At 46.5% G+C, this 24,049-nt stretch overlaps 1 protein-coding gene across 1 annotated transcript in view; it reads left to right on the top strand.

Annotated features, from left to right (window-relative positions):
- The window catches only part of LOC138265440 (cytochrome P450 2J5-like), a 94,780-nt gene extending 77,513 nt beyond the window's left edge, over positions 1-17,267 (top strand). Inside the window, exons 8-9 of the mRNA XM_069213144.1 lie at positions 2,312-2,453; positions 16,871-17,267. Of these exons, the coding sequence (XP_069069245.1) occupies positions 2,312-2,453; positions 16,871-17,049 (321 nt within the window). The 3' untranslated portion in view covers positions 17,050-17,267. The remainder of the gene's footprint in view (positions 1-2,311; positions 2,454-16,870) is intronic.
- The last annotated feature ends 6,782 nt before the right edge of the window (positions 17,268-24,049 follow it).

The following is a 24,049-nucleotide window of genomic DNA, read 5'->3' as shown; positions in this document are numbered from 1 at the left end:
CAAGTCATCATCAGTTTTAAATGTTTAGGTGTCTGGGTGATGCTTCACCCCAGGCTTACCTGGTCCTTAAACCTCACACTCTTGACATGGAAGGCTAACAATGATCTTACTCAACGGCAACCCCTTCCTTTGAATTTCAGAGGTGTATTGCATTATACAAAATGATGATCCTGCTGAGATTCTTGTATGACTTCCAGAAGATCCCTCTTCTCCTACCACATTCATGGTTTCGGGCCCTGGACAGGATTTCAACTTCATTTCTGTGGCATGGGTCCAGACCCCACCTTGCCCTCCACCATTAGCAGCATGCCCCATATGATGGGAGCCTGGGTATGACCAACTTATATCTCTATTACTTGGCTTCTCACCTCCTAGGATTCCCGACTGGCTCAACAGGGACTGGTTGGATTCCGCCTACCAGCTGGAAATTTCCCTGATGAGCTTCCCCCAAGTACTAGCCATGTTATATGGCTCTCCCATCCCTCAAAACACTGCTTCAGTGGCTAAAAAGGTTCTTCTGGCCTGGTGGGTTGCCCTGCGCCATACCCGCTTGGCCAGTACACTCACGCACATCTCTTTGGCATGGCACCTGGCTATGGGAAGTGGTAATGTTATAGGGCTTAGAGAGATGGGATCTTATTGGTCTTTTCCAGCTGAGCGATGTTTGGTCAGGGACACACATGAGGTCCTTCCTGGAGCTCCAAACCATCTACGCGCTTGCAAACACGCAATTTCACAAGTACCTCCAACTGAGACATGCTCTTCAGTCACATACTTCCAGAACAGACCCTCTCCCAGAGTTCAGTCCACTAGAAGCCAAACTTCTAATGGGGGCGCTAGGCAAGTGAGGAATATCCCAAATCTACAAAACACTGATTAATAATGCCCCTGGCCCTTTGGACCATCTTAGAACCTGATGGGAGCAATAGTTGGGCCCTCTCAAGGATGACGATTGGAGAGATGCCTTGGTGGGGCCTAGAACTATCACCATTTCCTCCAGATTGTGCATGATACAAATATACTATCTCTACGGCGCCTACCTCTCCCTGATAAGATTGCATTAAGCGGGACTCCTCCCAGACCCTGTTTCCCCCCGCTGTGGTGGTGCCTCAGTCGATTTCTGCCACATTATCTAGCTGTGCCCTTAGATTCAGGGGTTCTGGTGCGCAGTAAAGGTTGAACTCACTGAGTTGTTGGGGTGGGAGATCCCAGTATCAACTCTGATGGTTCTCCTGGGGGTTCTAGACAATTCTGGGGGTACCAGGGAAAGCGCAACATTTCAGCATGCTGGAAGGTTCTCACTTCTTTCACCCCCTCCCACTGGCACCAGGGGGTGGACTGGTATGCACAGCAAGGGAGGCCAATGTACGAGGCCAGGGGCTGTCCCTCAAACACAATCGAGTATGGGGGAAATGGTCTCAACAAATACCCTAAGGTCCCTGCTAGAGACAGATAAATCCTTGTTGTCTTGCCTTAACATATATCCTATGCTGCTTGAGAATCTGAGTGGTGCTCAACCAATCAATGCTGTACAGTTCCTTTGATGTGCTGCCTCTCTGTACTGCTGACCTGTTAAATGAAAATTTTAATAACATTTGTTTATCAAAGAAAGGGGATCCAAAACAAAAGTTCATGCACATCAGTTCCTATCTGGAAAGGGTGATTTGTAAAGAAGGGGCTGAGAAAATGGGGAGGAGGAGGTCCCAAAACAGTTTTGCACATGCAATTTTCCATAGGAAAATTAAAAAGTGATACTGCAAAAAGTGATTAACGGAATTACAGACAATTTGGCAAAAATCAGGATCTTGGTCCAGAAAATGTGCTTTTTGCAATTTGATACATTAAAATAAATACACAAGTAAATAGACAAATAAAAAAATCAGATGGGTACTCTTTGCTTTAAGATGTTTCTGGAATATTTCTATGCAGGTCACTACAAACTTACACAATCCATCAACCTCATACCCTCCTCATGCCACGTCTGAAAGCCTGGCTAGATATGAATGTAAGCATCGACAAATACCATTATCAAATGTACAGTAATTAGTAGAGCCTGTTCACATATTGCTTATAATTCCAACAGTGTTAAATGTCTGTTTTCACTATACCTGTGTGGATAAGGATGTCTGCATGTTGTCCTCATGTATTTTGCTGTAGTATCTGTATCATCAGGAATGGTGATCTTTATCGATTCTGATATGCATTGAAATGCCCTTTGATTGATTTCACTGGATTTTCAGAATATTTTGTGTCCAATATCATTTTTAGGACACACTATATCATGATATTTCACAAAGTGTTTTTCTTGCAGGGTACAACTGTTTTAGCAAATCTAACTTCTGTGCTGTTTGATCCTGAGCAGTGGCAGACACCGTGCCAATTTAACCCCGGCCACTTCTTAGACAAAGATGGCAACTTTGTGAGCAAGGAGGCATTCCTTCCTTTCTCTGCAGGTAATCCTATCACACTTCTCTACTATGAAGGGATGCATGAAGAAGAGGTAGTTGAACTGATAAACTCATAAGAACGTTTATAGTAACAATATCTGGCTTTTGGTCACTTGAGGTTAAATACACTTAATATGGGTGGAATTGTATAGGAAACCTAAAATAAAGGCCGGAATGCAACAGAAAAGAAACAATATATGCAAGAACGAAAGTAGAAAGTGAGAATTAGGCTAAGAGCAACAAAGCCTGGATTGTTTAAATATTTTATTGCAATGATGAAGTTTACTCAAGTTTTCTGCCACAATAAAATTGTTTTGAGACATATGAACGTGATTGAAACGAATGCACTTGTGCAATTCAGCATCTTAAAATAAGATTTTATTAGAATTGATGTTAAGCTCTTCAAAGTAATACCCCTCTGATGTGCCTTGTGGGTGAATGACGGTGCAGAAGGTATAAATTAAAACTTTTGGATGTCTGCCAACCAGAATTTGAATGTCCTTTATTTGGCGGAGGCATTTTGGAAACAATAATTTTCATAGTATAAAACCACTCATATAAACAACTACAATATAGGGAATGTGTATGATGAGAGTAGTTACAAAGAAACAATTGTTTTTGCTTGTGTGCAGCTAGTAGAAACAAGACTCCATTACTGCATTCAAAACCTGAGGTGTTTCAACCATGGTAGAAATTCATCAATACGGAAGAATAGTGCAGTGAGAAGGAATATGGGGCCAGATGTACGAAAGCTTTTTCCCATAGACACAGAATGGGTAAAATCCTTTCGTACATCTGGCCCATGATTCCACAATTTTTGAGCTAAACAAAAAAATAGCACCGGTTACATGTCCTAGTTAATTTGGAGGTCAGAACATTTATGAGATTAAGATTATCTGTAAGCATAATCCTAACAGGTTTTGTCTTTGAAATTGCATGGCCCATCCATAGACATGTATGCCACACACAGAGCATGAAAGGTGACTTTGGCCAATGATTTGTTCATGCTTCTGAAAAATAGAGGTTCTGCATGAATCCTCTTACAGTCAGTGCTTTTTGAGATGGAGTTTGCTTAGCCTGATCTGCTTAGATGCCAGTTCACATGTCTAGAATGTTTAGTCCCTCACTACAACTGACAGGATGAATTGGGCACAAAACACTCCTAGGTGAAATACAATCACTGATCATTATTTATTATTTTTGTTATCAGTTACAAAAGTGATCCATGTGCCTTGTAGGGATTGTCTTTTGAGACTGGTTTCACTGCACGGTATTCACATTTGTGCACTGTTTTGCAAAGTATTACCTGGAGCACTTAGGGAGAAACCAGGATGTGGAGTGCAATTCTACCTGTGATTTGAAATCAGGCACAAATGGTGCAAAGCGCGTTAATATACAAATATACAAATCGTCCAGGGTCTTTTCCACCAAAGGATAACTCTTGACGAGTTAAAAGCAAAAACTACAGCAAAGGTTTCAATTAAAAAAGGCTTTTAACACCTCCACCTGGGAGTTGAAATAGTGAAAAACTGTGCTCCATCAGCTTATAAATGTGACCATCACAATACATTCTTGTTACCATAACTAACTCACTCCACAAGGATAACAAAAAATTATTAACAAGAAAAATCCTTTCACCCTATAGGCTACAGACTCTGTCAAGATTAGATAGGTAGTCTAGAAATCTATAGAGAGGAACATACACACACTGAGGAGAGCTGTGCAATTCCACTGTTTTTAAGGTGTTTGTGGCACTCTTTTAAAATGTGACTTAGGCTCACTCCTACCTGTGGTGTACTGTGCTGTTAAATGGTGTCCGTGTCAATGGCACATCACCTAAACATAAGACAGAGGATCTTTTCATAAGGGTAAGACCGTTGAGGATTTCCCTTTCACCGCAGCAGCGCCTTGAGACTGAACATTGGATTCTCTGTATTGGTTGCTTCAGTGTTTGATTTCAGAGTGCAAATGAACATAAAACCCACAGATCTTCCAAGCACCACCTAGGCTAAACTGGTTTGGCTAGGATAGTTTAGAAGATCCTGTTTGGATAGCTATTTTCGGTCACATTCCTAAATGCCTCACTTGGGTTGGAAGGCCACTTAGTATTAATGACGCTGTACTCTCACCTATATCATGTGGGATTCTTCATTACTGAGTTTGCTCAAATCCCCGAATTATAGTCTATATCAATTTCAAAAGTTACCATTTGAGGATCTTCTCACTTCTGGGTTCAGTAAGTTATAATTGTGTAGTGGAAGAGTGTCTTTCATTCGAGTGTCCTCATCACAAGGCTAAAAACAGTGATAGATATCTACCGGAGTTGTAGACAATTAATCAATTGAAGTAAATGTCACCGCCATCGCCATCAAAGAAAAGGGGGCTTCATAGATCATGGGCACCCAAACTAAGTGTCTCTGAGATATGGGTGGAGTTTTACTTCACATACATCTCATAACCTAAATATAAGTCATTTTGCAGTTAAGTTGAATGGTAACCACTTCAGTTTTATGCTCAAGCCCAAATTTGGGGAGTCCATAAGGTTCAGGTGATCGCTCATCACTTTACTACCCAAGGCTTCCCTGTGTCTTGAATCCTGTTTAAGAAAGTAATTGGGATTGGTATATAAAGGGAGTGAAGAACACAAAGATCTTGAGGACAATCGTTAGGCATTACCTTTGGCGTGTATACTTCTGTCATTTTGCTTAGTTTGAATCACTGGGAAGGTAGTGTGTAGAATTAAAACCTCACGAAGACGCAAGTTGTGCTTTAGCATGGTAAGAGTAGTCACAGCACTGTACTTGACCTAGGGTGCTTGGGAACTGTAGTCACCTCATTAATCTTCCTACATTGTGGATCTGTGTACTGATACTGATCGCAACCTAGTATTAAAACCTGCCAAAACTGGATATGGATATTAGCCTTATTGTGTTTAATTTCATGGGCTTAATGCAATGGAAAAGTCCGACAGAGATGGAAGCAAACGTCAAAATTGTCATAGCAATAATATGTCCGTATGTTAATGAGCCTCACTCTAGATTATTGCGAAACGTGGTCCAAATCAGTGAACTTTTTTTAATTTAACACAAGAAATGGTATCTGGGATCTCTGAAATGTGGAATACCAGACTATGGGGGTCATTACAATCCTGGTGGACGGTGTTAAAGCGGCAGTAAGACCTCAAACAGGCGGGCGAAAAAAAAAAGGGAATTATGACCGTGGCGGAAACCGCCAACAAAGACAGCCACTTTAACACTCCGACTGCCACGGCGGTACAGACAAGAAGCGCGGCGGTCACCGCCAACAGACAGGCGGGAGACAAAGTACTGCCCACAGTATCACAACCTACCAATCCGCCACCTTTTCCGGGGCGGATTCACGGTGGATAAAAACACGGCGGAAACAGCCATTTCAATGGGAAAACGCTCACCTCAACACACTCCACGAGGAAGGAGGGCACCATGGAGCCGGAACTCCAAATACTCCCTGCGATAGTCTTCCTGCTCCTCTACGATCATCAGCAACGCAGGCGCCGAAGACAACGGTGAGTACTGCACCTACGACATAGGGGAGGGGGGAGGCAAAAGTCAGGGACACACACACGCAACACCCCCACCCCCAACCCGACCCTCACCCACTACAACACACACACCAATGCATATCCAAACATCACAGTAACAACCCCCAACCCCCCCAGAAGAATGCAAAGACAAAAGGAAATGAGTTCAACCATTGTAATATATCAAAATACAGTAAGGAAATATATACAGATATATATACACATTCTACAAAATATACATCATGATTAGTATTGCAGGTATGCACCATTCAATGTCCGTGGACCACTGGGCCCAAAATGCATGGGCGAGACCCACATCAGATACCTGACCAGAAACGGAGAGAACACTGCTGGGGCATCAGATCGAAATACAACAGGCACCTCAGGGGGAAGGGAAGGGGGGCACCTCAGCCGGATGACAGCACCACGCCAGATCCACGACGGGGCTCCATGCCCATTGATGTATCCTGGGGAGTGCAAAGCCACAGTCTCTCAAGTCTCTACAGTGGGTGGGTTGCCCACTGCTTTATCCTGGGGAGGCAAAGCCACAGTCTCACAAGTCTTTTCAGTGGGTGGTTTGCCCACTGCTTTATCCTGGGGAGTGCAAAGCCACAGTCTCTCATGTCTTTTCAGTGGGTGGTTTGCCCACTGATCAATCCTGGGGAGTGCAACGCCACAGTCTCACAAGTCTTTTCAGTGGGTGGTTTGCCCACTGCTTTATCCTGGGGAGTGCAAAGCCACAGTCTCACAAGTCTTTTCAGTGGGTGGTTTGCCCACTACTTTATCCTGGGGAGTGCAAAGCCACAGTCTCACAAGTCTTTTAAGTGGGTGGTTTGCCCACTGTACAATCCTGGGGAGTGCAAAGCCACAGTCTCTCAAGTGGATGACAGTCTCCACTTGGTCTGGAGGGGGACTGGTGCCCAGAGTGCTTCATCCTGTTAAGGGCTGAGGTAGTGGGTGCTGTTGTCCACTGGTTCTGGAGGGAGACTGGTGCCCAGAGTGCTTCATCCTGTTAAGGACTGAGGTAGTGGATGCTGTTCTCCACTGGTTCTGGAGGGGGACTGGTGCCCAGAGTGCTTCATCCTGTTAAGGACTGAGGTAGTGGATGCTGTTCTCCACTGGTTCTGGAGGGGGACTGGTGCCCAGAGTGCATCACTCTCCCCGTGACGGTCCCAGTTCCGTCACTGCCCCTGCCGCACATGGGCTACCGGTGCTTGACTTGGCGGTGCTTGCCCTGTTCAGCGGTGCTTGCCCTGTTCAGAGGTGCTTGCCATGGCGGTCTTTGCCCTGTTCAGCGGTGCTTGCCCTGTTCAGCGGTGCTTGCCATGGCGGTCTTTGCCCTGTTCAGTGGTGCTTGCCATGGCGGTCTTTGCCCTGTTCAGCGGTGCTTGCCCTGTGCAGCGGTGCTTGACTTGGCGGTCTTTGCCCTGTTCAGCGGTGCTTGCCATGGCGGTCTTTGCCCTGTTCAGCGGTGCTTGACTTTGCTGTCTCTGACCTGTGCAGCGGTCTTTGCCATGGCGGTCCCTCATTGCCCAGCGGGGCTGTGGCTGCCGGGGCCCTCCTGGGAACTGACTTTGGCGGTGGTCTCCTGACCAGTGACGATCGGGCTGCCCTCGTGGGCACGGACTCTGGCGGTGGTCTCCTGACCACTGACGATCGGGCTGCCCTCCTGGGCACTGACTCTTGCGGTGGTCTCCTGACCAGTGACGATTGGGCTGCCCTCCTGGGCACTGACTCTGGCGGTGGTCTCCTGACCACTGACGATCGGGCTGCCCTCCTGGGCACTGACCCTGACCACTGACGATCGGGCTGCCCTCCTGGGCACTGACTCTGGCGGTGGCGTCCTGGCCAGTGACGATCGGGCTGCCGGTGGCCTCCTGGGCATCCGGGATGATGGTGGCCTTCTGCGCCGTGCTGCTCTTCCCAGACTTTGGCGCTTTCTTCTGCCCCTTCCCCACCTTGGGAGGAGTCACAGCTGAGTCGACACTCCCCCCGGGACCCTTGTGAGCGGCTTTGCCGGCTGGAGTCTTCCCCCTATCCCGTCGGGCACCGTCCAACCTCTGGTGCTTCACAGGGGGGGGGACTGGCTGTGCTTTGGCTCCGTGTCACACTGGCTGCCCTGGTGCCCAGTGCACTCCACATACCTCTAACAGGCACCACTGGTACCAGAGATTTTTTGGCTGAGGTGCTAGTACGGGACCTATGAATTGGAGGGGGGGGGTGGGAAAGGGGTCAACGTTGCTCAGGAAAAGTTTCTGACGAACACTGGGACGGGTAGCTGGAGGGGGTCTGGGAGTGGAGGAAGAGGAGGTGGTTGTAGGAGGTGTAACTTTTGTGGCTTTGGGTGCAGGTGCATGTTCTGGAGGCTGTCGTGAGGTGGATGGATGTTGGGTGTGTGTGTGCCCGCGTTTGTGTAATTTGGGAGGGGGCGTCACAGACACACGGGGAGAGGACACAGGGGACATGTAAATGGTAGTGGGGATGGTGTGTGCAGGTGAGCGGGGTGTGGTGGTGGGTGTTCTGGTGCGAGCCCTAGTGGCTGTAGTGGTAGTGCATGCAGGTGAGAGTGTAGACGACACTGGGATGGAGGAGGGAGACGACGAGGAGGGGGACACAGTGGAGGCAGTGGATGTTGCTGTGTCTGTATGTGGGTGATACTTGTGTGAGTGCCTGTGGGATGTGTGGTGTCTATGTTTGCCTGAGCTTCCCTTGTGTGTTGAGGTATGTGCAGGCTGGTCTGATGGTGTGCTTGGGATAGGCAGAGGTACAGGGGTGTGGGTCTGGGTGGAGGAAGTTGGAGGGGGGAGGCTAGACACAGGGACAATGGCTGCCATCAGTGCTGAGGCCAGAGATTGCAGGGTTCGATGATGGGCAGCCTGACCAGAATGAATGCCCTCCAGGAATGCATTAGCGTGTTGCAACTCCCTTTCTCCACCCTGGATCGCATTCACAATGGTAGACTGCCCAACAGTGAGTGACCTGAGGAGGTCAATAGCCTCCTCACTGAGGGCAGCAGAGGTGACAGGGACAGGGGCTGAGGTGCCTGGGGCGAAGGTGATGCCCACCCTCCTGGGTGAGCGGGCACGGGGCGAAGGCTGAGGGGCTGCTGGGAGGGCGGTGCTGGTAGGGGGGGTGGCGGCTGTACCTGTAGAAGTGGGGGGCACAGATGTTGCCGCCACCACAAGGGAGCTCCCATCGGAGGATGAGTCCGTGTCGCTGGTTGCTGATCCGGTGACCGCCATGAAGCTCCCCTCGCCCTCTGTCCCACTGGTGTATTCAGAGTCCTTGGTGTGGCCCTCCATGGCCATGTGGGATGCAGCCCCCTCGTGCTCCGGTGCCACTGTACCTCCGCCTGATGATGCTGATGCACAAAAGAACAGGGAGAGCACAAAAAAGGGGGGGGGACGACAGAAGAAAGACAGGTTGAGTGCATGGCTTACCGCTACCATTGGCGGACAATACAGACACAGCAACCCCCTGAACTACGCCGCACTGTTGGGCTCTACAGATGCGGTTCCTGGGATATGGCCTACATGGTTATGGTGGACATCTGCCCACATAGATGACACAGGGGCATGCATACCTGTACTTGGCACTCTACAAAGGTGGGGTGGAGTGGCACATGGCCTGCATTACTGAGGGGCCTAGCCTACGGAACTCGCCCTGGCCTAGGGAAACCCACAGCCCTCCTCCCCCACCCAGACCCCTCCACTGCGCGCAAAGTCAGCAGAATGATGTTTGACTCACCCCCTTGTGTCTGCTGTGATGCCCTCAAGTGCCCATCCAACTCAGGGTAGGCCACCGCCAGGATCCGGAACATCAGGGGGGTCATGGTGCGACGGGCACCCCTCCCACGTTGGGAGGCCATCCCCAGCTAAGCCTCCGCCGTCTTCTTGCTCCAGCGGCGAATGTCCTCCCATCTTTTACGGCAGTGGGAGCTCCGTCTCTGGTGGACCCCCAGGGTCCGGACGTCCTTGGCGATGGCACGCCAAATATCCTTCTTCTGGTGGGCGCTGACCTGCATGACATGTACAGGGGAAGAAGAGAAGTCATTACCAACTGCACCGTCGAAGTGAGTGGCCCACATCCCTGCCCTTGCCATGTGGCACATGCATTCACAGTCCTTCATGCTCGCAGAACTGTGCCCCCTTCCTTCTTACAACCAGCCCTCTCCACCCAGGCATAGCCCATACAACTTGCACCCTATGTACTCACCTGTTGGTCTGGAGGACCCTAGAGTAGCGTGCACTGGTGGAGGACCCCGTCCACGAGCTTCTCCAACTCCTCTGCAGTGAAGGCAGGGGCCCTTTCCCCAGACGCACGTGCCATTGTCTCTTCCAGACCGAGGTCACAGCAGCACTTGCAGTATAGGTCCTCTCTTGTCGAAGATCAGGTATCGAGTGATTCAACAGATAGAAAATGGCGCTCACGTCCGCGGCGGTGCGTATCATCACCGCCGGCGCACTTCGTCATTGGCTCCTGGGACCCATAGGGTCTAATGTTAACCAATGCAGCATTGCGCCGCGGTCTTCGACCGCCTAATGCGACGGTGTACAATGCCAGCGCAGTTACCGCACATCCCATTGTCCCAGTTTAGAGGTCAGGCAGCCGCCATTTCAGGGGCCCACATGGCTTCATTTTCAACTGCGTCACACATACCTAGGCCTGGACTCAACACACACACATACAGACAGCTTTTTGGATTATGTTTCGTGTTCTGTGTAGCTGTGGGTACATACCTCTGACTAGCTTGACTCTGTGGTCGCTTTTGTCCTTCCTAGGCACCGTCAGCTGGGACATGTGAGGAGATGGCGGAATCCTCCGGTGTTCCGTCCTCTGGTGGACCTGTTGACAATGGAGGAGCGACATTTAATCATCACCTACAGGTTTGACAGTGCCACAATCCAGGAACTGTGTACCCAGTTGGAGCCAGACCTGATGTCAGCAATCCACCATCCCACAGGAATCCCCCCTCAAGTGCAGGTGCTATCAGTGCTCCATTTCCTTGCAAGTGGGTCATTTCAAACAACAGTGGCCATGGCATCAGGGATGTCCCAGCCTATGTTTTCCAACGTGTTGTCCAGAGTGTTGTCTGCCCTGCTGAAACACATGAGGAGCTACATCGTTTTCCCTAAGGTGGAGGATTTGGCTACTGTTAAAGGTGACTTCTATGCCCTTGGACATATCCCCAACATCATAGGTGCCATTGATGGGACCCATGTAGCTCTGGTCCCCCCCCCCACAGGAGTGAACAGGTGTACAGGAACCGGAAGAGTTATCATTTGATGAATGTACAGATGGTATGTTTGGCAGACCAGTACATCTCCCAGGTAAATGCTATGTTCCCTGGCTCTGTGCATGACGCCTACATCCTGCGGAATAGCAGCATCCCTCATGTGATGGGTCAACTCCAGAGGCACAGTGTGTGGCTATTAGGGGACTCTGGTTACCCCAACCTGTCATGGCTACTGACCCCAGTGAGGAATCCCAGGGCAGAGGAACGCTACAATGAGGCCCATGGGTGGACTAGGAGGGTGATCGAACGCACCTTCGGCCTCCTGAAGGCCAGGTTAAGGTGCCTCCATATGACAGGTGGTTCCCTATTCTACTCACCATGGAAGGTGTGCCAGATCATCATCGCCTGCTGTATGCTTCACAGTCTTGCTTTGCGACGCCAGGTGCCTTTTCTGCAGGAGGATGGCCAGATGACGGTGTTGTGGCAGCTGTGGAGCCTGTGGACAGTGATGAGGAGGAAGCAGAGGAAGAAGACATTGACAACAGGGACTCAGTCATACAGCAATATTTCCAGTGACACACAGGTGAGAACACTTTCTTGACTACTACAAGTACTTTCACACTTCTACCTCTATCCTGTCTGTCAATTTCAACCAGTATATGGTAACTGAGTTGTACATGTCCATTACGGTTTCACAGGTGTGGTTACCAACGTGTGTCATCTGCTTGCATCCTTCATGGACTTGTGATGTGTGATATAGGTATGTTGACATTACTATTGAGAACGGATTTTGTCACTGTCATGGCTAATACACATTTTCTAAATCACAGACTGACTCCAGATTGTTTTGTGCTTCAAGGGTGTTTATTGAAGTGCTAATTATTGGAGAGGGTGGTAAAATGGTGAGGGGTGATGGTGGAGGACTGTCCATGGCAGAGTCCAGTCTATTAGTCTCACAGGTGCACTGCCCATATGGGCATAGGAAGTGGAGCTGGGGCAGTTCCAATATGGACAGGGTTACAAAGTGGGACAGTGGGATGACAATCAGGGTGGTCTTATTTCTTGGCGGGGGTCTTGCCATCGTGCTCCGTCCTGTTCCTGGATCTCAGGGACCGCTTGTGGGGTGGTTCTCCGTCTGCAGGGGGTGGGGTGCTGGTGTGGTGGTCCTGTGGCGGGGCGTCCTGTCCACTAGCGCCGGCGGAGGTGGTGGGCAGTTCATCGTCCATGCTAGTGACAGGGGCCCCTTGGAGTGCCATGGTGTCCCTCATGGTGTTCTGTATGTCCTTCAGCACCCCTACGATGGTGCCCAGGGCGGAGCTGATGGTTCTGAGTTCCTCCCTGAAGCCCAAATACTGTTCCTCCTGCAGGCGCTGGGTCTCCTGAAACTTGTCCAGGACCGTAGCCATCGTCTCCTGGGAGTGGTGGCATGCTCCCATGATGGAGGAGAGGGCCTCGTGGAGAGTGGGTTCCCTTGGCCTGTCCGCCCTCTGTCGCACGGCAGCCCTCACAGTTCCCCTGTGTTCCTGTGCCGCCGTCCCCTGGACCGTGTGCCCACTACCACTGTCCCCAGGTCCCTGTTGTTGTTGGGGTGGTGGGTTATCCTAGGTTCCCTGTAGTGGTGGACACACAGCTGATTGATGTGTCCTGGGGACGGAGGTATGGGCCCGCTGGGTGGGTGCTGTGCTGGTGTTACCAGAGGGGGGAAGGTCTGTGTTGGGCTGTGCCTGTGCGAGGGGAACCGACTGTCCCGAGGCCCACGATGGTCCGGGCTGGTCATCCGGATCCAGTTGGCCAGAGCTGCTGTCATCACTGTGGGCCTCTTCTGTGGGTGGGGTAGTGATGTCTGGGCCCTCCTGTCTGGTGACGTTGGGTAGTGGTCCTGCAGGGGTGTAAAAGCATGATTATTGCATGTGTGTGTGTCATGGTGTGCAATGGGTGGGTGAGTGTGTACCCCAGTGCTAGCATTCCTGTGTGGGGGCTTGTGTGATGATGGTTGGGGGGGTGTTATGGGTATGAGCAGTGGGCATGCTTTATTGAGGGATGTCCATGCTTTGTTGTGTCATGCAGGGCTTGGTGTTGGGATGGGTGGTTTGTGTTATTAGTACACATTAGTGAGGAGTTGGAGTGATAGGGGAGGGGGTGAGGGTGGGGGTGTGTGATAGCATGCAGGTAGGGTGGGGGATATGATAGTTAAGATTTGACTTACCAGTGTCCATTCCTCCACCGACTCCTCCGAGGCCCTCAGGATGCATAATGGTCAAGACCTGCTCCTCCCATGTTGTTAGTTGAGGGGGAGGAGGTGGGGGTCCGCCGCCAGTCCGCTGTACTGCAATGTTGTGCCTGGAGACCACGGAACGCACCTTCCCCCATAGGTCGTTCCACCTCTTCCTGAGTTCGTCCCAATTTCTTGGGTGCTGTCCCACTGCGTTGACCCTGTCGACTATTCTTTGCCATAGCTCCATCTTCCTAACTATGGAGGTGTGCTGCACCTGTGATCCAAATAGCTGTAGCTCTACCCATAGGATTTCCTCCACCATGACCCTGAGCTCCTCCTCTGAGAACCTGGGGTGTCTTTGCTGTGCCATGGGGTGGTGTAGGTGATGTGTGGGGTCGTGTATGTGGTGATGAGTGTGGTGATGTGTAGTGGTGTGTGGTGTTTTGTGCGTGGATGTTGTGTGGGTGATGGTGTTGTGTGCATCTGTGTGGTGGGGTTGTCTATTCTGTGCTCTCTCTCTGGCTTTCGTCAATAATTTTTGGTAGTAGGGGTTTGTGGGTGATGTGGGTGTGTGTTTTATATTGTATTGGGTGTGTGGGAGTGGTGTTTGTATGTGTATCAGGTGTGTGTATTTCGAATTGTCCAATGTGGCGGTGTTTTGGAGATGTGTGTGTATTTTGAGCGCGGCGGTGTGTACCGCCAATGGAATACCGAGGTTGAAAGACCGCCGCGTGGATTTGTGGGTGGTGATAGCATGGCCGTGTTTCTGTTGGCGTGACGGTGGAGGTTTTGTTTTCGCCAGTTTATCACTGACCTTTGGTGTGGCGGACTTGTGTGGGTGTCTGAATTTCGGCGGATTCTGAGATGTGGGTCATAATAGCTGTGGTGGATTTCCGCAGCGGTATATTGGCAGTCTTCTGCACGGCGGTAAGCGGCTTTTACAGCCAATGTTGTAATGACCCCCTATATGCCAGTTGCCAAATCTGCTCCCCACCTCTTTCCTGCACAACAGTGCTTCCTGCTCTGGTTGGTTGAGAAGCTAAAATATGAAGGAGCTAACAACTTTTTACTCAACCCCGGCTCCCCACCACTACAGACCTCCCCCTCCAGCTTATCCCCCTCCCACCAAGATTGCCATAAATACTAGAGCTGAAGCATGTGTATTGTACCAGTTGTGTACTTCAGATGAAAGATCTGAAGCAAAAGTTCAGAAAACATTGTGCCAGAAGTATGGTGACCTATTGTTGTTCACTTGAAGCTGGGACCAAGGCCAGGACCAGAGGAGAAGGATAAAGATGCTACCCCTAACTGTAGAATAAGGAACTGGATTGTTGTTCTCTGAGAGAAATGCAATGACTCACTGTGGTTAGATCCAAGGCCCCGCTGACTGAGACCTGTACGGATGACTGACTAAAAAGAAGTGCATGTGATGGAGGGGTGAGGACCCGCAGGCAGTCTGAACTGCGCCAAAAGTGAAGTGCTTCTGAAGAGTTATCGCACATTGCCAGAGACATGTAAAGTATATGGGGCTGATTCAGAGTTTGAAAAGACCAGTACTCCGTCACAAATGCGACAGAGATCCCATCTCCCTTATTGCAAGTGCATTATATTCGAATGCACTTGTAATTAGGACAGATTGGATCCCCATCACGTTTGTGACAGAGTATCCGTCCACCAAACTTTAAAGCAGGCAATATATACAGTGATGCGTCTCAACTGGAATCTGAACCTGGTCACTTGTACTCTACCTCTGCTGGGGTAGAAAGAGCCTCACCCCAGGACCCAGTAGTGGCAAGGAAGTGGTCTTCAGAGGTTACTCTAATCATTTGGGATTTTATTGGTTTCCACTTCTTTTGTTTTTGTACCCTACAAAAACACCAAGGTTCCCCTGTTTTCCTAAGGTACCTAGAGTGTTCCTCACTGTGGGCCACACTCATGCTGAATCGAAAGCCAATGTAACCATCTTGCTATGATTTATTGTTTCCTATTTATTGTGATTAGATATTTTGCTGTCACCTAACTCGAAACCAGTGTGCCCTTTCTGCTAATGAGTGTCACCTAGTCCAGTATGTGTCCCTTGTGTGATAGGAGGGTACAACACCAAAAAATAAATAAACATAACCAGCTTCGATTGAGATATGTGCTCCTACATGTGTTTTGCTTTTGGATTCCAGCCAAGAGATGCCCGTGTGTTTCCCCTAACTCCTCGGACACGGAAATAACCTGGTACCGGATTGAGAAGCTGCTTGCCCCTTACTATCTCTGGCAATCCCTTTGTACAGGCACACAAGCCCAGAAGACCTGTAGAGTGGGCCTCATGACCTGAAATCATTCAGTGGTTTTGGCACCCTAGTCAATTTTAGCTAGTGAGTTTTATGGTTAAGTATGGGTGTGCACTGTATTTTAGTCTACATCCACTGAGCTACCATCCTTGCTTAAATTGCAGAGAAAGGAGGATAAAAGGAAGACACATAAGGCCTGATTACGACTTTGGCAGAGGGGATTACTTCGTCCCACATTTGACGGATATCCCAACCGCCGTATTACAAGTTCCATTATATCCCATGGAACTTGTAACATGCCAGACGGGATATCCGTCACATTTGGGACAGAGTAATCCCCACCGCCAAGGTCATAATCAGGCCCATTGTTATTTCAAATATATTGGAACCCTCCTTACTGCACCTAGACTTTGTTAACTAGAATGTGGAAAATAAAAATGAATAAGAGACTTAAGCGGATCTGTCTGTATTCTTGTGGAATATGCAACGGAGCACTCTTATTAAGAATGTTCTGTGTGATCCAGGGCAGAAAATATTGTCAGAGGTGGGCCGGATGATAGCAAAAAAGTTTAGCCTGATAAGTTAAAGAGTGAGCGGTACATAGTGAACATTTATTTATTTTAATTCTAGTGTACATAACCAGGAACCTGTGACACTAGAAATAAATTAACAGGGCACACTACCTTTCTTGGACACTTCCCTAAGATGTAGAGAAAATTCCTTCACACAATAGCACCTTTCATATTCCTGATGAATGCAAGCGACTAAGATCTATCAGCATGTTTTTTTCTAGTTTGAACTGACGAGGTGCAACAGGTAGGTTCACACACACTTATAGCCCAAAACCTTGTTTGGTGCCTTTTTAATGACACACTTGAAGGCTTCAGCCGTGAAATTAGCAAGTCTCCAATTAGTCGAAGTCCAGCTTATTTTGCCTCATCCAGTCAATATTCCCAGAACTTCCATTTACTTCCATCCTAATTCTCTAACCCGTATGCATCACACATGCTTGACAGTCTGCAGTGCTCCCTGACGATATTCATTGGCCCATGATAATATGTTTCTCCGAGTGAGTAATTTTGGTCCATAGCTTAATCTTATGACAGTTCCCCTCTTCCCTCTCTCCTGCAGGGCATCGTGTGTGTTTTGGGGAGCAGCTGGCAAGGACTGAACTCTTCATCTTCCTCTCTAGCCTTCTTCGGGCCTTCATCTTCCGGCCTCCTGCAGGAGTAAAGAAACTCAATGAGAACTACATTTTCTCATCTGTATTACATCCTCATCCATATATGGTCTGTGCTGTTCCACGTTAGCCATGAACAGCAGCTGAGCCGTAGGTAGCCTGCTGTCTTTAATAGCCCAGATTCTACAAATCCTTGTAGAAGAGGTAGCTTTTGTTCAGCTATACAAAACAAATGGGACCAGTACATCGAAAACAATGATTTGTAAAGGAAAATCGTGTGACTGGAAAGGTTAGGGCTCAATGACATTAAAAATCATCTGGGAGCACAATAATGCATATATATATATATATATATATATATATATATATATATATATATATATATATATATATATATATAATGTTGCTATGGAAATAAAAGTGATTTTCCCACCAAACAGCTCACTGAACCTAGGCCTGCTCTACATCAAACACTGAAAAATAAATTTGGTACATTTTAATAAAACAAAAAAATGGATCCTTTGCTTGAGAATATGACTTACATTATGTAGGGAATAAAAGAGAACACACACTGGTATTATTATAACATGTAATTGACACTATGACATCTTTGTACCTTCAATTTCAGTTAAAAAAGCATCAGTTTCTTTATTGACCCACTGAAATACATATTGAGTCCGATGGAAAGTTCACATTAAGCCTGTATTTCAAAGTCGAGCATAATGTTTTTTTTATTAGGGCTTTAGCCCAACCAGCAGACATTTTTTTGCATAAAGATATCTAATGTCTTATACAATAAATTTCAAGGAGAACAGACAAACTAACACTGGTAGGCCTAAAGCCTGGATTGTAACCCAGGTGGAGCTAAATTAGCGGATGATTTTATGCATTAATTTTGCACCCACTGCAGGGGCGCCTTTAGTGCGGTGTGACCCGTGCAGCCCCACCTGGTGCTGACTTTGGTGGTGGTGGTGGGGGGGAGGGGGGCTGTGCTTCAAAATACCTGTTGGTTTTAAAGCAGCTGAACTTCCTTGTTCCTTGTGTGTCTAGCAGTTTTCAGGAAACAATACAAATGTCAAGATAACTGGTGAATAATGTTCCTACTGGTGAGAGATTGGAATTTTTGTCTAGTGGTAGTTTTGGCTCATCACAAAGTAGTGGGGAGGGTTATGGTGCCTGCTGAAAACAATGTATATCATGCAGATCACAGAATGGAGTGAAAATGAACTAAGAGTATGAAATATGTGTCAGAGAGGGCCTATGCACTGTTGGAGGGTGGTAGTAAGAGAATTCCTGGAGAAGGAAGTCATGGGGTGGGGGTGCCAGAAAAGACTGTTGCGCCGGGCACCACCAGTGCAAAAGCCGGCCCTGACCCCCTGAATGTTTGGTATTTCCTCACCCACTGTAATGGCTATGGGAGAAGCAAACATATTTTTATGGATGGAAAAATGGCATGAAACTTTGGCTGGGGCAGCAGCCCAGCCTGGTTGCCCTTTTTTACATAATGGGGAAAGCATACAATCCTTCCCTGTTAGGAAAAAACCTCCCCTAGTCTCCCCTAGCCCTTGCCTTGCCTCCTGTCCGCACACACCAACCCCAGCATACACTTGTCACCTCCTCGGAACAGGAATAGGGGATTCCATGTGGTTTTATGATCCGAAATATGGGACCCACATAGAAACTCCTAATTACATACTGTTTGACTCGTGATTGCACAGTACTGGGGCAGTTTTACTGCACAGGAAACTGTAACATCACATGCAATTTTACTGTAGTGTAAATCAAGGAGGTAATGGCACAGGGTGAGGTAAAGATTTAGTATTCCTAACTCCACATCTATAGACATTGATGATCTATATATATCGTCAAGGTACATATATATATAGAATTAGGTACATAAGATCAAGACATACTTACCAGTAGATATCATGGGTTTCAATATTTTGCTAACAAAATAAATTGTGATTACCTAATATTCCTTCAATATTCAGAAGTCACACACCCTCCACACATCCTGTCTGCTCCATGAAGAAAATTGCCGCAGCCTAGCCTCCTGGTGCCCCTAATACCATCCACAGGCACATGCAGACAAATACACCCTAAAATCGACATGGGTTCAAGGATAATCCCAGGCCTCTAAAATGTATTTAGCTCAGCAGCAATGAGAATGAGTAAAAGTGTTAAAATAATTAATAAAAAAACATCAATGGCCACAGCACACTTGGCCCCAAACAGTTAAATGCCACAGTATAATAAAAAATGTGGACAAAGAAAAAACAAGGAAAAGGAGGATCTCCACTATCCCAGAATTTCCACTGCCCTTTCACATTTGGTTCCTATTTACCACATGGTCTTGTCCTTCATTCCTTAGAGATTTCCAGAAAATTAATCGAAGCAGACGTACAAAAGTGGTAATGTCTGCCTTTCCTCAAACACCAGCTTATACAAAAAAGAAATATCCTGCAAAGGAACAAATTAACTTACTTGATTTGCCCAAAAAAATATAAAAAAATAAAGGGGAAAATGTCAGAGAGGCAGTCAAAGCTGCTTTCCCTTCAATATCCAAATTTACTATATGTAAGGAGTCAACAAAGAGGAAGTGGGCGTTCCTACTGCATGTACAGTAGCATCAATCTATGTGGCCCTTCACGGGGGCAATATCAAATAAAAAGTCAGAGATGTATACCCATGGCTTAGACCTACCTTTGGTGTGAATTCTTGATTAACTTGAAATTCTCACAGAATTCCAGAAGTACCCCTGGAAAGTGGCAGTTGCCATGGCTTACTCACATGTGTAGTTATTTACACATATGTAAATATATCAAGCACACTGTTGTGAATATGGGGATATACAAATGCACTTTCACTGTCTAACTTTTTTCTTCCATTAGAATATATCTTTTTCATTGAGAAACGCCTTTCCTCCTCTACAGCCTTTGTGACTGCCTACCAACTTGAACATTTGAGGGCAGTCTATTTATTTTATGAATGCTCTCTGAACCAGAAAGCACACAATCCACCCTTGTCAGCAAATTTCTTTACAAATAATATTTACTCTATGTTGGTATGAAGGTTCATTGATGAGTTCACACTTGAAACAAAGGAATTTGTACTTGAGGACAGAATATCGAGGGACAAAATAATGAAAGGTAGGTGCATATAGGGAAGTATAAATTCACTATTCCCAGCTCCACATCTACATACCTGAATATATATGTACCAAGTAGGTACGTTTGTGGAGTTTGGTGTAGAATATGTAGGCTTACTTATCTGTTGCTACTTTTTTCCTATATGTTGTCCTCCATATTTAACAACTTCAGGATTCTGACTTTGATATTTGATATTTTGACTTTGATATGTTAGTACCAGATTTATAAGGAACTGGTGCAATGCTGCGCCAAAATTGGCAGTGCCGAGCAATGTCTGTTCTGAAGTGCAGGGATGCCCATGTATTTCCCCTAGTGCTAAATTTAGCAGCCAGCAACAATGCAGGCATTCTTGCATCAAAGTGCAAGGGTGTCTGCGTGGAAGCGAATGATTGCTTATTTGCAGGAAGGTGTCCCTTCCTCCACATAAACAATCTACAATGCGATTTGGCACTTCTATGTGTGCTACATAATCCAGCACACATAGAAGTAGCAAATCTTCATTAATGAATGATTGTTTATGTGCTAGAAGGGACACCTTCCAGCACATAAGCAATCATTCATGGCGTTTTGCTCTTTCTATGTGTGCTGCAGAATGCAGCACGCATGGAAAAAGCAAAAACTAGGAGAAATAAAAGTATTTCTCCTTGTTGCACCGTGATAACTCCACCCCGGGGTTGGCATTAGTTTTTGGAGCTGCCTCAGATTTATGATTCCTTGTAAATCTGGGGCAGCGTCAAAAGCAAAGGGTGTTGTGGTGGAACACCCATTGCACGCCTCTCTGCAACCGAAAACTGTGTCAGAAGTGCCCATATTTACAAGGTGGCGTTAAGTCACAAAAAGTGGCTTAGCGCCTCCTTGTAAATACGGCACAGTGCACAGTGCCACCAGAGCGTCACAATAAGTGATGCTCCTATGGCGCTAGGGGCTTGTAAATATGCCCCTTGGTATCCACACAGAGACAGCTAAGATAAAGTCATCTTTGGCTAAGAAATTCAGAAGTATCCCACCCAAATTGTGAGTGCTGACATGTGTGCACATCTTGTCACATGGTTTGTTTTTACTGCACCATGATTTTATGACTTGTTGAACAGATTTCGAAAAAACACTGGACACGTTTTTGTACATTGGGTTTCTTGCCAAGGGAAATAAACATGAGCATCAAGTCTTGTTCTCTTGAATTTCAGTAAATTCCTTCATACTCTTAGACACCTAAAAAACACAAATGAGCAGCCATCTTCAGATATGAGCTGAGATCAAGTTGCTGCCTATGAGTTCTGTGACAGCATAAATAGTACTAATAAATATTTCAATGATTAAATGCTAAGAATTATCATGCACCATGGAAATAAAATTAAATCAAGAGTTTTGGCAAATGTGCCCACATAGTGGGCAGCCATGACGTGTACGACATATTAATGAAAATATAACTGCTTAGAGAAATAATCTACATATGTATAATTAAATGTATTAGGGATTTATATTAACAAGAATTAATGATATGTTTTTCTTACATTTTAGTAGACATAAATGCTTGTGAAATAGAAGGCCTCATGTTAAGATTTCATGCACTAGAAAATGTTCGTGAATGTTTTTCTCTGTCTCAGCAAAATTCACACTTGTTCATTGTTCCTTGTTCGCACAGTGCTGACCTCATCTAATATGGCAATATTAAACAAATTGATTCTTCACTTTTCCTGTGAGAACAATGGGCCAGATGTAGCAAAGGGTTTGCACCTCGCAAACGGCGAAAATCGCCGTTTGCGAGGCGCAAAAGCCTCTTTGCTATTCAGAAATGCATATTGCGAGTCGGGACCGACTCGCAATATGCATTCCAGAATCGCAAATAGGAAGGGGTGTTCCCTTCCTATTTGCGATTCTGAGTGGAATGCAATTCCATTTGCGACCGCATATGCGGTCGCAAATGGAGTCGCAGTTACCATCCACTTGAAGTGGATGGTAACCCACTCGCAAATTGGAAGGGGTCCCCATGGGACCCCTTCCACTTTGTGAATGGACCCACAAATATTTTTTCAGGGCAGGGAGTGGTCCAAGGGACCACTCCCTGCCCTGAAAAAATACCGAAACTAAAGGTTTCGGTTTTTTTTTTAAGTGCAGCTCGTTTTCCTTTAAGGAAAACGGGCTACACTTGAAAAAAAAACAACTGCTTTATTTAAAGCAGTTACGAACATGGAGGTCTGCTGACGACAGCAGGCCTCCATGTTTGCGAGTGCCTAGACTCGCTATGGGGCCGCAATTAGCGACCCACCTCATGAATATTAATGAGGTGGGTCATTGCGACCCCATAGCGAGTCGCAGTCGGTGTCTGAGACACCGTACTGCATACCAATTTGCGAGTTGCAAATTGCGAGTCGCAGGGACTCGCAATTTGCAAGTCGCAAATTGGCGTTTTGCTACATCTGGCCCAATGTGCTGTAATGCTATGTTCTAACCACTGTTCCAAATGTATCTTTCGTGCATGAGATACTGTTGTTCCCAGGACGTGACAATGGTCCTACTGAACGAAGTTATGTTTTGCATCAAAAATGTCACCGGACCGAACGGGTGGTGGGAGCGAGAGAAGAGGATCCAATCTTAAACGTGTGAAAGACTTTCGAACTTTTATCACATATGAAAAGTCTGAACCTATTGGTTCTGACATGAACACCCCATGAGATTGACCAATGGAAAACTTACTAGTTACATTTTGGGATTTCAATATATCAAGACTGACACTTCTGAGAGGGGCAGGATAACTTTTATGTCCAGGTGCTGCTGTCTCCCTTAGTTAATGCCCTTGCTTAATTGGTTGTTTAGCTTAAGCCCAACTTTGGCTGAACTAATTCACCTCATGCTCCCTTGCCTAATAAAGACCAGGAGGTGCCCCACTGACGAAGACATCTCTGCTTGCTGATCCATTTAGGACAGGTAAAACAAATATGCATCTGTCTTTATTATAGATTTTTGTTCTTTTCTTTTAGGTACCAACCACTATTTTTTATTAGAGCCCTAGCTATATGTTTTCTAAACTAAATTGTTGTCTTTTTTCCTCTTTTGCATAAAGTCCAAACATGCTTTTTGAATTAGAGGGTTAGTAAGTGTGTCACTGTTCAAATAAATGTTATTAACAAAGGATTGATTTTACTCATTTGATGATTTTAAATGCATACCATCTCTATCATTCAGTTATTGTGTTTTTTAATTTGTAGGGTAACTCTTGAATGTTAAATGATAAATGCTTTGTCTAAATTGAGATTCTTCCGCCGTTTTGAGCAGCCTGTGTTGTTCTTATATGTTTATCATTTAGTACTGAGATTGACTTACATGATATTAGCATTGTTAGCCTAAGGAACATCCATTTTTGAACTTTACAAAGAGGTGCAGTTATTCATGGCCACATGGGTTGTAGGGTGTTAAATTTACTGACTCCTAATTGATGGTAATGAAATATTGATAATAATGTGCTGTTCATGTTTAGGTTATGAGTACATTTGGTGACTATTAACGAAGTCCAAAGGTTCATTTGACCTCTATTGCGTCCCCTTATAAATAAATTATCAAAGCCAAATAAGGCTAGACGTGCTCACAGTTCAAATCGGATGACACTCCAGTGGGCACATATGAATGTTTTGCTTCTTATAAAGGATTCTGAAAGTATAGAATCTTGCTTTTCATATAGAGATCAGTGCTTAATTTGAGCCAGTGGTTTTTGGTGCTCAGCACTGGCACTTAATTCTCAACACCAGCACTAATGACCCTCCACCACATATTGGCGTTTTCTGTTGAATTTTGAGATGGACATAACAACAGTGTTTAATAATTCAATATACATTAACAATTAACAATACCTGCCACCCAAACCATTCTTACAGCTTTGGGTGGCTTAGAATAGTCTGAATTGTCACACTTGTAGGAGTCTAATGGTTAGCAGTAATGTTGGTAGTGTCATTGGCAGTCCTGCTGGGGCCAAAGTGTGGTGCAAGC

The sequence above is a fragment of the Pleurodeles waltl genome, chromosome 11 (genome assembly GCF_031143425.1).
Source record: "Pleurodeles waltl isolate 20211129_DDA chromosome 11, aPleWal1.hap1.20221129, whole genome shotgun sequence".
NCBI lineage: Eukaryota > Metazoa > Chordata > Amphibia > Caudata > Salamandridae > Pleurodeles > Pleurodeles waltl.
The sequence above is the reverse complement of the archived record's forward strand: the minus strand, read 5'-3'. Positions and strand labels throughout refer to the sequence as shown.